The 14,541-nt window shown below is 38.9% G+C and overlaps 1 protein-coding gene and 1 long non-coding RNA gene across 3 annotated transcripts in view; one reads left to right on the forward strand and one right to left on the reverse strand.

Moving 5' to 3' along the window:
* GPR35 (G protein-coupled receptor 35) overlaps positions 1-9,458 on the forward strand; it is a 64,769-nt gene extending 55,311 nt beyond the window's left edge. For both annotated transcript variants that reach the window (XM_072143325.1, XM_072143324.1), the window contains one exon: positions 8,175-9,458. In XM_072143325.1, coding sequence (XP_071999426.1) covers positions 8,175-9,121 — 947 coding nt within the window. In that variant the 3' untranslated portion in view covers positions 9,122-9,458. The remainder of the gene's footprint in view (positions 1-8,174) is intronic.
* LOC140122450 (uncharacterized) lies at positions 8,712-10,661 on the reverse strand. Its single transcript, XR_011854325.1, has 3 exons — positions 10,584-10,661; positions 10,407-10,483; positions 8,712-8,782 (listed from the first exon to the last, which is right to left on the reverse strand). It is a non-coding gene; the product is annotated as an uncharacterized lncRNA (long non-coding RNA).
* Positions 10,662-14,541: the final 3,880 nt, after the last annotated feature.

Below are 14,541 nucleotides of genomic sequence, written 5' to 3' on the forward strand. Positions count from 1 at the left end.
AAAGAAAATATCTAAGGATGGATTTTGCTGTGCAGTTTTATGTATATTTAAAGAAAATCTACCATTTGATTTGATGAATTATGAAGCAAAAATACCTTGAGAATGCTCTAGCTTCTCTGATGCAGGATCATATCTTGGTTAATCCCTGAGTTGAGTGGTTTTGCTGAAAAAACTATTATAAAATTCAAGCTGGATCCACATTACACACATTACACACCAGCTTTCTGAACAGCTAAGACAGGACTAATCAACCTGAGCTTGATCACTCATATACAGCAGCTAGGGGATGGTGCAGCGATGTATTATTCTGTCTGGCAGGGAGAACAATGATTAGATCATCCTGTGAAGCAGTGCATAACTAATATGAAAGGAAAAGCGCTGAGCTCAGGCACAGAAGCTACAGAGCTTCATTATCATAATTTTATAATTGTTTTTTCAGCAAAACTATTCAGCACAGGGATTAAACAAGATATGTTTCTGCATCAGTGTAGTTGCAGCGTTATGAAGGTATGTTTGGTTCATAATGCATCAAATCAGATGGTAGCTTTCCTTTATATAATAAACAAAATATAATATCACTAAAAAGCTCAAATAAACTTTTCTTAGAATTGACATCAGTCTCCACTCGTAGCACATTCCTTTACAGCTGTGTTGTTTCAAACTCCAAGTGAGATATAATTTATTTTGTGAAATAGCAAACCAGATGTTACCAGTCCTCATAAGACTAATCACATAGATACTTTTCTTTAACAATAAAAAGGGAAAAAATACAAGTAGTGAGTTTAACACAAAATTTTACAAGGCTTGAGGTAGAAACAGAAATGCACAGGGGAATAATTAGCAAGTGCTATCACATGACCAATGCTTCCAAATGTTTTTGGATAATATAAATACACTCCAGAGATTTAAGTCAGGAACAAATTACGTTACACAGATAAAAAGTAGGTGAAGGAGGTCCCGTATGTCCTAGATCCTCTTTGAATTTGTACAATTAATCAACTATGATAACAAGCTTCTACTCTTAAAGTAAAAAATCCTTACCTATATAATGATAACTAATTTTTTGGTCTAAACTTAGAGAATATGCCTCATCTTTGTTACAGATTTACATTCTGGGGTTATTTGTATGATAGCCCCACCGCTGCATTTTCGCAGCGTGATACATAAAGAGGCTTTGGTCTGGGAGGGAGCTACGCAGCATTTATTCTACACCAGGCATAGAAATAAACGCAGCCGGCAACTTTACAACACCTCCCAATGTCATAGTATCATAGTACAAAAGGTTGAAAAAAGATGCAAGTCAATCAAGTCCATCCTTTAAGAATAAAAAAAAAAGTTTTTTCCTTGTAGCCTGTGATATTTTTGCTCTCAAGAAAGGCATCCAGGCCTCTCTTACAAAGAATCCACCATAACAACAGCAGAGGGTTCCACAGTCTCACTGTGTAAAGAATACCCATCTATGGCGATGATAGACAAAGGATTCCCCCTGTCGAAGGTGATGATAGAACCTCCTCTCGTCTAGGTGAAGAGGATGCTTGCATGTCCTGGCCGCAGGCCTAGGTATAAAAAGTTCTCTGGAGAGATTTCTGCACCTGCTTCTATACTCGAGTATAAGCCGAGCTTTTCAGCACAAAAAAATTCACTGAAAAACCCTAACTCGACTCGAGTCAAGAAAAAAAAGTGTACTGACCGATGCCCCCCGGCAGGTCCTCTTCCATCCATGGTGACCTTGGCATTGGCTGCATGTCCTTGTCCGTCGCAGGCATGGTGAAGTTAGCCACACGCTGACATTTTGTTGTGTGTGATGGCGAGCGCCTATGGGGGACGTATTTATGGCCGCAAGCTTGCGGCCGTATATACGTCCACTAACGGTCGTGTGAATGTAGCCTTTAAAGGATTCTGTCACCATGAACCTCTCCCCCATACTCAAAACGCTATGTATAATATTATAATACAAGGATGGAAGGCGATTGTGCTACATTGAAAAATCGCCAAACTAATAAAAGTTTTAGCACTTAAAGTGGAGCATGGAGAAAGTATAACGTGAAAGTCTCTAGCCGCTGCTTACTTCACACAAGCTGTTGAGTAACAACATTCGAGGAGGGTAAAGTAAAACGGTTTACTTATCAATTCAAAATATTTATTCCGAGAACATGTGTTGAGAATTTCATTCTGACCTCACCCTACCTTCCCTCCCACTCCTCATTTCTACCGTAAGAGATAAGGTCTGGACAAAGCAATGAAAAGTTTTCATGCACTGGTTTCATTTTACAGGGGGAGAAAAGTCAGACAATTTATGATGACAATGCACAAGCTTTCAATTTTATAAATGTAATCAAATCTTATTCTGTAGTTGCTTTTTTACTGGTTAGGGATGAGCGGACCAAAGTGATTTAAATCCTGCTCCGGTCCCTCCCAGTAATACAGTTTAAATGCCGCCGGCAAAGTCATGGGGCATTTAAATCAACACTGCACATTTTGGGGAGGATCAGAACTCCCCATGATGTCATTGTAGGGGGGTTTTGTGATTTACCCCTTTATGAGATATAAACGGATTTGCACACTGATTTATATTAGTAACTCTCTTCTCAGGGTTATCTGAAGAAAGCAAAGAGAGTCTTGAGAACAGTTTAAGTAATCCCTACTTACAAGGAGGCTGTGGTGGCTACAAATGTCTTATAATGAGGCACCTGGCAAATGGTTGCAGTTATCACAAATTATACAGCTTGATCACCCTGTAAGAATTATCTATATTCGTTGTTACATTTTTCAAAATTTTTGAAATCCTGAAATGAAATTCTGTCTAGGTCTATGTAGAATTTGGTCTATAGTCTTTTCTAGCATGACTCACGCTCATATTTTTTAGTGGATGTTTGTGGTGAATGCACTCTTCACAGGTTGTGCATAAAGCTTCTGCACATCTGACCGGCAGCCAGCTATCTTTAGCTGCAGTCTGTCAGTTAAACTTTTGTTCCATTGTCTTCATTATCTGTGGGTTTATCCACCTTTAACCCCTTAACGACGTGTGCCGTAATAGTACAGCGAGCGTGGGGTGCGGGTACATGGAGACGGCTCACGCTCTGAGCCCTCTCTATATCTGGTAAGTCTTTGCTGCATATTGCCAATATTGATCGGCGCCGCAAATCTTTCAGAAGATCGTCGCTCCCTGTGACGTCATCGGGGAGCCTCGGGTCTTCCGAGATCTTCGTTTTAACCCATTCATTAGAATGTGCTAATTGACATTGTAATAAATGAGAAAGAAAATCCCCATATACTGCCATACTGTAGTATGGCAGTATATGGTAGGAACTATCTGACAACCTAGGGTTAAAGTACCCTAGGGAGTCTGAAAAACAGTAAAAATAAAAATAAAAAGTTTTCAAAAATCATAATAAAAAAAACTAAAAATTCAAATCACCCCCTTACCCTAGAAGTCATATAAATATAAATAAACATAAATATAAATAAAAATCATAAACACAATAGGTATCGCCACATGCGATCTATTAAAATATAATAACTGTTTTTCACTCAAAGAATACCAGTTTCACTGCATTTGAAATTTTTTTTCCTGCTTCCCAATACACAGCATGGAATATTCAATACAATTACTATGAAGTGCAACTTTTTACACAGAAAACAAGCCATCACAGAACTCTTTACGTGTAAAAATGAAAAAGTTATAGATTTTTGAAGGCGGGGTGTGAAAAATGGAAGTGAAAAAAATAAAAATGGCCAGGTCGTTAAGGAGTTAAGGTTTGTTTTACTTAAAGGGGTATGCCCATGAAAGAAAGTTCTCAAATTATAAACCCCAAGCGATGTTTGAACAACAAAGATAATTTTTAACCCCCTTATGTTACAATTTTACCTAGTTCTTTTGCGGTTTTAGCTCCTGTCACTCACTGATGGTCAATGTAAAATTCCTGAGTGTGGGTGGGGACACTGTGCACGCTTCTTGCTGGCAGGAAGTGTCTATGTGTGAGCTTGTAATGTCATGAGAAGAATCTGTCCTGTCTGACAATAAAAATCTGAATATTAAAGGTGAAATCCCAGGCAACCAAAATTGTGTACAGCAGGACTGATATAGACAGGTCGGGCTTATATCTGTGAAATGCTGTATTTTTGATAATAACAGTGAATTAGAGAATGTGTTATTTTCTTATCCTGAGTATATTTAAGAATCTTGTATTCGCTTGAATACCCCTTTAACCCTACTGCTTGTTATCTAATGGCACTTATCTGCTCATAATTGGTAAAAACAACTGTCTTTAACCCCTAAGCGCTCAGCGTCTGATATATCGGACGCAGAGCCGATGCCGGTTCAGCTTCAGATCTGAGCCAAACCGGCATCGGAAAACAGGGGGTGCCGGCTGTAAGTAATAGCCGGCACCCCAGTGTAACAAACGCGATCGGAGCTCACTCCGATCGCGGGTGCTTAACCCGTTAAATGCCGCGGTCAGCGCAACCGCGGCATCTAACATGCTTCTGGGGGATCTTTCCCCCACGATCGCCACCCCCCCTGAACCATTTTTGGGGGGCGCTGATTGTTGCTGTGGCATCACTGGGATACGATCTGAACCCCAGTGTTGCCTGCAAGAACTGCAGGTAAGATGGCGTCTGTGACGTCATCTTACTGGCAGAGTGCCAGCCTATGCAAGTGCATAGGCTGACACTGCTAATACTCTGCAATACATGATTATTGCAGAATATTACCATGAACAAGCAATCAGATGATTTCTTGTTCATGTCCCATGGTAGAAGAAGTGAAAAAGTAAAAAAAAAAAGTTTTCAATAAAAAATAAAGAAGGAAATCAATGAAAAAATGCCCAAAAGCCCCAAAACATATAAAGAGGCATATGACTAAAAAAAAAAGTTTAAATCATAACACAAACCCCACATATATAGTATCACCGCGTCCGTAACAACCTGTAGAATAAAAGTAAATAATGATTGAACCGGCATGATAAACGGCGTAACAAAAAACTGTTATAAACCCTCCAAAAATTATGATTTTTACCTATTCAATCCCACAAAAAAAAAGCTTTAAAAAGTGATCAAAAAAACATATGTACGCCAGAATTATAGTGTTGCAAAGTACAACATGTCCCGCAAAAACAAGCCATCAACCAGCTCCTTAGCCAAAAAAGTAACAATGTTATGCCACTTGGAAGACGGCAATGCAAAAATTTTAGATTTTTCTCCACATTACGGCTTTATTTGACAAATTTAGTAAAACGCAAGAAAAAATATTCAAGTATGGTATCCCCGTAATCGCATCGACCCGTAAAATAAAGATAACAGGATTATTAGGATATACGGTGAACACCAAAAAAAAGGAAAAAATCCAGTACAGAATTGATGCTTTTCTACTCCTGCCCTCAAACCCCCCCAACCCTAAATTCTAAATTTCACCTCCATTTTGATTCAATTACTATGAAGATCTCAAGGAGTTAACAATCTTCGTAAAAGCTGTTTCTGATAGCTTGAGGGCTGCAGATTTGAAAATGGGTTGGTTATATAGGGGAGTTTTGATGCTAAATATGTAAAATTTTATTCAAAACTGTATTTATCCAAAAAAAATAGTCAATTCTAAAAAAATCCGGAAAAGCGTTATTCAATTTGTAAGCCGTGTGACGTCAAAATAAATTATCCAGACATTTCAAAAATGATGAAAATGTAAAGTAGAAATATGAGAAATGTTATTCAGCAACTTATTTAGGTGGTAAATCTATCTGCCTGAAAACGCAATGATTTCGAATTTCGAAAATGGCAAATTTTTCAAAAAATTCATAATTTATTTTTTCTTTTTTGCAAATAAACGCAAAACTTATCAGCCAAAATTTAGCACTAAAATGAAGTACAACATGGGGGGCAAATACAATCTCAGAATCGTTTAGATAAGTAACAGAGTTCAAAAGTTATAACCATATAAAGCGACGCATGTCAGAATCCAAAAAATAGTGCTGAGCCTTAAGCTGTAAAATGGCTGCATCCTTAAGGGGTTAATGCTTTCATCTTCATCACCAGTTCTTGTGAGGACAGATGCTTACTGAACTTACACTGACCTTGACCTTTGCCACTATTCACCAAAGTCCCAGCTTTCTTAAAGGGCTATTACCACGAAGACAAGTTTATTATATGTACTGAGGATAACAAAATAACACATTTTCTAATTCCCTGTTATTAACAAAAATACAGCAGTTCACAGATATAAGTTCAAAGTGTCTCTATGAGTCCTGGTGCATATAATTTTGGTTGCCCCTAGACCGACCCTGTAACTTCTGACTTTGGGGTCGGCAGCCATCTTTCCTGACACTTTAATGAGCTTCTCTCTCCCTCTGCTCCCTTGCATTCCAGGCCGAGCTCTCACACACTGACTCAGACACTGACTGTCTGCTGCCATGTACACAGCGTGAAGAGAGCTACAAGCTACAGGCAGATACGTTTTAAGCAGATAAGCTTTTTCCAGGGTAGAGGGAGGTATATAGTAGAGCTGACAGTATGTTATGGCTGTGATAGCAGAGGGGAGAAAGGCATGTGTAATATGCATCTCCTGGATCTTATCATCTCATTTCTGATGTGTCTCATCTCTATATATATGTGAGAGCTACTAGTGAATGATCAGAAGCTAAATGAGAGTGTAGATAAACCCTGTACCCTGATAATCTAAGCACATTGTGAGCACACAGCATCTCATAGCACTAGAGGGATCATGAAGTGTCTGGTTAGAGAGTCACCATCCACACTCAGGAATGTAACAGTGATAGGAGCTAAAACAGCAATACAACTGAGTAACATTGTAAAGTAAGCATTCAAAAAAGATCTTTTTTTATTGTGCAAACATAAATTGAAACTGATTTATTTAATAAAGAAACAGTATGAAATATGTTAAAGAAATCATCCATCAAAATCAAACATTATAAGTCAAAGCACGGAGGGGCTCTGGTAATAGCTCTGGAGCCTTTCTGGCTCATATTTTTTTTCTGCAGGAGGTTTTAATTTTTGTAAATGTATGAAAACATTATAAAACCTATACAAATTTAGTTTCCCCGTAATCGTACCGACCCAAAGAATAATGTAGACATGTCATTTGGGGTGCCCAGTGAAAGCCGTAAAATCCAAGCCCACAAGAAAATGTCACAAATGCGTTTTTTCCACAATTTTAAATGCTAAATACCATCACCATGAATTTTTAGATTTGTTAAGGTGGGGATAAAAGGGGAAACTCAAAAGCAAAAAAGGGCAAAAAAGGGAAAGGGGTTTAAAGGTTGATTTTAGAAGGAAGGAAGTTATGGATAACAAATATAACAAGATTACTACAGTCACAGTGCCTGGATCTATGAGTAAGTGTCCCTGGTTTATCACTGCTTGATATTGAAGGTCAGATTTCCTTGAAAATTTACCTATTGGACCTATGAATATATTCATGTTATACTATTTATATTGAATTCATATTGCAGTTAGTGATGCATTTATAGATTAAATCATGTTTACTTCATGTACTGCATTTATTAAATTATTGATTATGTTATATTTCAATTTATAAATGGAGAAAGCATTTATTGAGCCAGTATACCTGGCTCATTGACAACAAAGAATTAGAGCCATGGAGGCATTTGGTGAATTCTTCATTGCATCTCCCTCTTTTTCCATCCACATCTAGTGATGTAATTGGCCTCACTGTTCAAAACTGAATATGGATATGCAAAAAAGCAGTGGAGCGTACACCTCGATGCATGTGCAAAGAGATGGACACTGCTGCGGCCAACTACATCACTTCAAAGTAGAGGAGGGTGATCTTCAGAAGAATTTTGACTCCATGGCGCCCCATGGACTCCGCATGACTCTGGTTCTGTAGTTGTTAATGAGCCAGGTACATGTTTAAACTTTAGGGAGATTTATAAGTCTGGTTTCTTGTACTACTTTTTGAGACTTTTTTTGTTTCAGTTGAGACTTTTTGGGTGATATTTTAGCATCCGAACTCCCTCTATCATGCCATATTGGTTTTGTGGTTGCTAGAAATACCAGCATTGCAGAACTTCTGCTATCATATAGGTCGAGTTCTACTTGTATCATATACACCCCCCATCCTTAATAAACATCCTGTCCCCTACCATCGATGAGCTCAATGTCTTCTTTTGATATTACTAACTATGCAACTCTGTTTATTACAGCTCCCAACAATGGCACAAACTGCACTGAAATCATGAAGACCAGGAACCAAAGTGTAGAACTTTACTTGCTGATCCTTCTAATATGTGTCTTTACTTTTGGAGTAATATTCAACTCCTTGGCGGTCTGGGTTTTCTGCTTTAAGATGAAGAAATGGACTGAGACAAGAGTATTCATGATGAGTCTTCTATTCAGCGACTGCTGCCTTCTGTTCACTCTTCCTTTCCGTATCTATACCACTTTACACGACTGGAGCAATCGAATATTGTGCAACGTTGTTAGTTTTTCTTATTTTATGAACACATACATGAGCATTGCTGTCATCACATTGATAGCCGTGGACAGATTTGTGGCCATTAAGTTTCCAATGAAGGCAAGAAGTTTACGCTCTCCAAAAAAGGCAGCAATGGCTTGTGGGATCATCTGGGTACTCTATATCGCAACGCGCCTCTACCTGGAGTTCGGGACAAATTTGGATTTTCGAAGTCCAGTATTTTGTTTCCGAAAAGTGTCAACAAGACCTTTGAAAAGAATATTATATTTTACTGTACTTGGGTCTTGTGTCCCCTTGGTCATACTCGTTTTCTGCTCAGCACAAATCATCTGGACCCTAAAGAAGAAGGAGAAGATGAGTGTGAGCGAAGAGAAGGACATTGAGAAGTCTATAAACATAGTAAAAACAAACCTAGCAATCTTTTTGTTTTGCTTTTTGCCCCTTACTATCGGGAATATTGTACGATTTATCCTGGAATCTATAGAGGTAAATTGCTTGCTTTTGAAGCAGATTAATGATTTTGTCCATATCGCTCAAGGTCTCAGTGACCTAAATTGCTGTCTGGATAGCATTTGCTATTACTTTGTGGCAAAGGAATTCTGGGAAAAAGCTTCACTGTTTCCAAGGTTTAAAAAACAACTAATCCACGATCAAACGCATGAGTCTAGTATATAAAATGTGAAGGATTGTGAATTGTCTGGATTACTGACAAATGTATTGGTCTAATATGGCCGATTTACCATAGATCACATGATACTTCTATCCATTAATGCATGCAATGCACAAGTCCAATGCACAGTGAACATGGACCATAATATTCCAGACAGTCTGTCTCTTATCCATAGTCATTTAAGTGTGAATATATGTTTTCTAACTGGACCAATTCCAAAATTTGGTATCATGTTACGTCCTCATGGCAACTCTGTTTTAAGAAGCTGCGATGTGTTTGTACTGTATATATTTCATGTATGATTCCTTTTAACACATAACTTATTAAAGTATTATTGCTTAATTATGTATTTGTCAATATATATATATATATATATATATATATATATATATATATATATATATATATATATAGTAGTGCAATCATTCTCCCTATGTAGAGAAGCTGAGAACAGCACTTGGGAGACCTTTGGCAATAGAGATGAATGAAGTGACAGCGCAAATCGCAAATGTCTGACTGCTGCTCCATTCACACTGTGAGAACGTGAGACTTCTGTCCTTGTGATCAGTCATTTCCTGTTGGGAGGTGGAGAGTTTAAACTTGAAGGGTTATTCCAGGTTTAGAAAATGGGTCGCAGTAGCAGGCCAAGTATGTTACATTCATTCTTCAGAAGGTATGTATATTAAAGGAATTGGCCACTCCTTTATAGAAGTTGCCCATTTGTCTTTACTGCCTTGTACATAATGCCTGAATGATGAAGTGATGAAGCAGTCCTGCTACTTACTTTTGTACTGTGTGAAGACCAAATATGCTTAGTTGCAGTTGTAATACCAAGCACAACCACTATACAATGTACAGCAATAGAAAGTATAATATAACGTGCCCACAGTGCATGTAAAGTGCTGCAGCCCTTTTGATGCAAAGATTGTAAACAAGATCTTAAAAAATATCTCACATACAAATCGTTTTAAAATAATACTAAACCAATTTACGTGAGAAAGTCTTCACAAGAAGGAAGAATGGGTCACTCTCCATCAAAGTGTTGTGTTTTTATTCGGGCCAGCGGGAGATACAGAGATGGGCCAGGCTCGCCACAGAACAACGTGCTGCTGCTATACATGTGAAACGGCCCATCCCCTCTCTGTATCTCCAGTTGGCATGAATAAAGATACGGCACTTTGTTGGTGAGTGATCCGTTCTTCCATCTTTTCAAGACTTTGTTGATTCAGCCTACGTTTCGTACAGAGTGCACCACAAGAGACTGTGATGCATGAATTGTCTTGCACTTACCTATCTGGCCCTATATAAGGTTGGCTATTTGGCGGCTCGGCATCTTTTCAGGACACAATTGCTGGTCCTTATTTCTCCTTGTGGATTCCAATAAACATAAGACCATTAATTCCAGAAATAAACCAAGTATTCAACTAGGTGAATAAAAAATCTGAATCAAAAATCTTTGCAACCTACCAAAAATGTAAGATCCACTTTTTTAAGCAAGACCATGTTCTTCTTTGGTGCAAACTTGTAAATCTTTAACAGAAATACAAAGTAATTTTCGGTATAATATTAGTATAAAGTGAAGTATTAAATTACAAATTACAGAATGTATTCAATTGGTGGGTAAAAGCAGGAGAATACCTGATAACAAAGAGCACACAAAAGGGACTTTCTAAAAAGTAGGAACTATCATAATAAACAGGAAAATATGGAGTGATGACATTTAATGCATGTGATATGAAGGAAATAAGCTCATGAGGCAGACACCTCCGTGGGTGCTCTATTTTGCAGACGTCGCAGCACCCTAACCACAGTGCCACACCTATACAATAAATCAGGCCGCTATAAGAACAGAAAACAAGTGACTGAGGAACCAGATGCAGAAGATTTCCCTGTTTTTAACCTCAGTCATCTGATAGTGACTTGTAAACTTCTCTAAGAGATAATAAAGCAGTTACAAGCTTCTCACACAAGGCTTTACCAGGGTTCTCAATTAGTAAATGTGCCCCACAGAGAACCAGTGGGTGCAAGCTAAGGGCTTTACCCCAGTTTTCTGAGGGACTTTGCACATTCTTTTAGGTATAAACTGCTTGGACAGGTATTTAAGAAGTGTTTGCACCACAAATGTGTCACACGTGACTGTTTTGTGGCACAGCTGCTCCAGCCTCCATGCAACACAAATTAAGGGCCTTCTGGCACGCAGTCGGAAAGTGCACCAAATTTAACATGCAGCACATGCACCACAAAAAAGTTGGTGAACTATGTCGGGCCAATGCAGGGAACCACCAGATTCATGATTTCTGGCGCACATTCTTCATGAATCGCTTGCACCCAGCATTATACATGGGCAGAAGACTTTTAGTGCAGTTTCCCACATTCTTCATAAATGTGTCCCAATGGGGCTCATTTACTAAGGGTCCACGGAATGCATTTTCGTCGCATTTGCCTTGCACGCGATCGGATTTTGATGCATCGGAGCCGGCTTGCACGCGACAGAAATGGGGGGCTGTGGCTGTGGGACAACCCGACGTATTTGGACAACGCGCAAGATTTAACATTTAGAATTGTGACGCAAGACACGCACTTACATGCACCAGGAAGAAGAAGGTGAACTCTGGCGGACCTCGGCGCAGAAGCAACACATACAGGAAATTGGATGCACGACTTTAGTGAATCGCAGCAGACCCGAATCCTCACCGGACAAAGCACCACGGGATCTCAACAGTACCGGGTAAGTAAATCTGCCCCTATGTGTTAAAACTGACCACAAATGTGTAAAAGCAAATATCTGATCTATAACAGGAAATACTGGAACTCTGAACAGGAGTTAACATGTGTCTGATAAGAGTTTCTGAAAAGTGAGGCAAAGGTTTCTTAATTTGTGATTGGGCAATCCCTGTATTTAATATGATATGATAATATGATGACTATGCATTGGGCTTTGCAGTGAATATTTATACCTTTCAACTGTCCTGAAATTAAGCAGAATAGTTCTGGATTTTTGGGTCTGTCTTGTAGTCCTGGGAGACAGGAGGCATATCTAGGGTTCAACTCCTGCTCCGAGGCTCAGATAGAATCGAATGTAATGGTTAGAGATGGCTACTGAGGCCAAATCTGAACCTCAAAATTATGTTTGGGTCTTGGACCACCACCATTTATCAGCCATAAAGATGCCAGCAACATCTATGTTGCCTGTGGAGCATGTGGGACACCATTTTCCCAGGGATTGTTGCTCCCCATGACGTCATCATGGAGTGATCACCTTGTGGGAAAATAGTGGCGTGTTGAGCTGAACCCCAACCTAAACTTCCAAACATTGTAATTTTGGATCCACTTATCACTAGTAAGGGTAAAACAGGGTCCCATAGGCAGAGGCTAGCAGGAGTATTATGATGATGTTATCCGCCGGTCTTCTCTGCAGAGGAGAAGACCGGAATGGGGAGAAATGTTGTAAGAGAGTGTGTAGAGAAGGGGGAAAGAGTCTGACTGAAAAGGGGACAACAAGACCGTGCGGGCAACAAAAATTTGGCCATTGTAAATGGGAATTTATAGGAGAGTTGCTATAGAAAAGAAGGCATTCTAAAGAGGTGGCAAGATAAAAGGGGTAGTTTAATGGGCAAAAGCAGAAAAGGGGGAATGGACTAGAGACAAGGGTGTATTATACATGGTGAAGTGTAGAGGAAGGGGGCCATATACAATGTAGAGACACTGGTTAGCCTTTCTTTTGCATAAGTTGCCCATTTACCTTTACTGCTTTGTAGATAATACCTGAATGTTTATCAAGTGATTAAGCAGTCCTGCTACTTATGTGCAGACCCTGCATGTTTCTTAATTTACATCCTTGAGCTCTGCTGAAATGGGGGAGGTGGAGCAGCACATGAGAATGACTCATCCCCCCTCTCTCTCTCCTGGTCTCTGTCAATGTGGATTGACTGTGAGAGGAGAACGAGAGAGGTTGATATCACATGGACATGCCCGAGTAAATACAGAGATGGCAGCTGTATGTATATGCAGAAAGCAGCATGCTGAGAACATGGTAAGTCTGCAGCTTTCAAGGGAGGCAAATAACTATACATGCAGAGACATGACTAATGGAAGAGATTTATTTAAAAGTGGCCAGTTTTTTAAACATATATGGGACTATGTCCTGCAGATCTTATATATGAAGCACTATTACAGTACAATTCATTTAGTTATAGTATTCTATAGAATCGCCTATGATTAAAATATTTTAGTTTACAGTCACCTCACAAAATGCAAATTCCCGCCCCTGGAGCACAGAGAAGCTAATTTGCACATAGAAAAATACAGATTTCTCCCAATTTTTTTTAAAATAAAAATTGGAAAGATATGTCTAGATAGATCATAGCAAACCCTACACAACATTGGTTTTACTTGTGGGGTGATTTGGGTGTTGGTACATTCCCCTTAAGACAAAAGAGCATAGTATAATAATAAGTAGGGTAGTAATAGTAGTAATTTGGTTAGGTAGTCAGGTTAACACCAGGTTTTGTAAGTCAAGGTCTCTTATAGCAAGGTTTTCCCTTGGTGGTTATGTCCCATACGATCCCTTTAACTAAGATTCATACACATTCATTTTGGTGTTGCTACATTGTTTCTCTTTTGTGGTATAAGATTACCAGAAAAGTTTGACACACTTGATAAAGTGTTATCTACATGTGTGAATGCAAACTACAAAAGCAGAAATATTTTACTGACTCTTATCTATTAACCAATAAAGCTGTGACTAACAACGTTTGCTTCATGTGCAGGAAAATCCTATCTTGCTTAACCGGTAAATATGAAACACCACATAGAACATGAGCCAAACTGTATGTCTTCTTGCATCCTGTGACAGGACATGATTTATCTGCCTCTGGTAAAATTCACAACAATAAAAATAGATTTCCTGTATCCCTACAAAACTGGTAGGGATTGGGAAAAAAATAACTAGAACAACCTTATTATTGCATAGTCAAGTTGAACGTTTGACACCTCCATTAACCATTTTTTTTCTTGGTCACGTAGATTATATCTGTACTGTACAACTATAAAGAATGCAAACTTTTGCCCAACAAAGCAAAATCAAACAATTCTCTAATTTACTCTAATGAGCTATCTGCAGGTTTTTAGCAGCTAGTGGAGGCTGTACCTTGTCTCCCCAGGCTACTCTCCATTTTCCATGCTTGCTGTTAGCATGGGAAACTGTATAGAACAGCTAGAGCTGACAGGAGGCTTGTTCGGAGGGGTATGTGACTCATTGCATGCTTCAGGTCGTCCAATTACAAACATGCTGTCCTGAATCATATGTATTCCCTAAGTACTGATGTCACCAGGTAGTCCCACCCACTTCAGGAAAAGCTGAGTGAATTTTAAAGATAGTGTCCTATATATATTAAACCCTTACAGGTGATACAGGTTTCATTGT

The sequence above is a fragment of the Engystomops pustulosus genome, chromosome 3 (assembly GCF_040894005.1).
Source record: "Engystomops pustulosus chromosome 3, aEngPut4.maternal, whole genome shotgun sequence".
NCBI classification, from domain to species: Eukaryota; Metazoa; Chordata; class Amphibia; order Anura; family Leptodactylidae; genus Engystomops; species Engystomops pustulosus.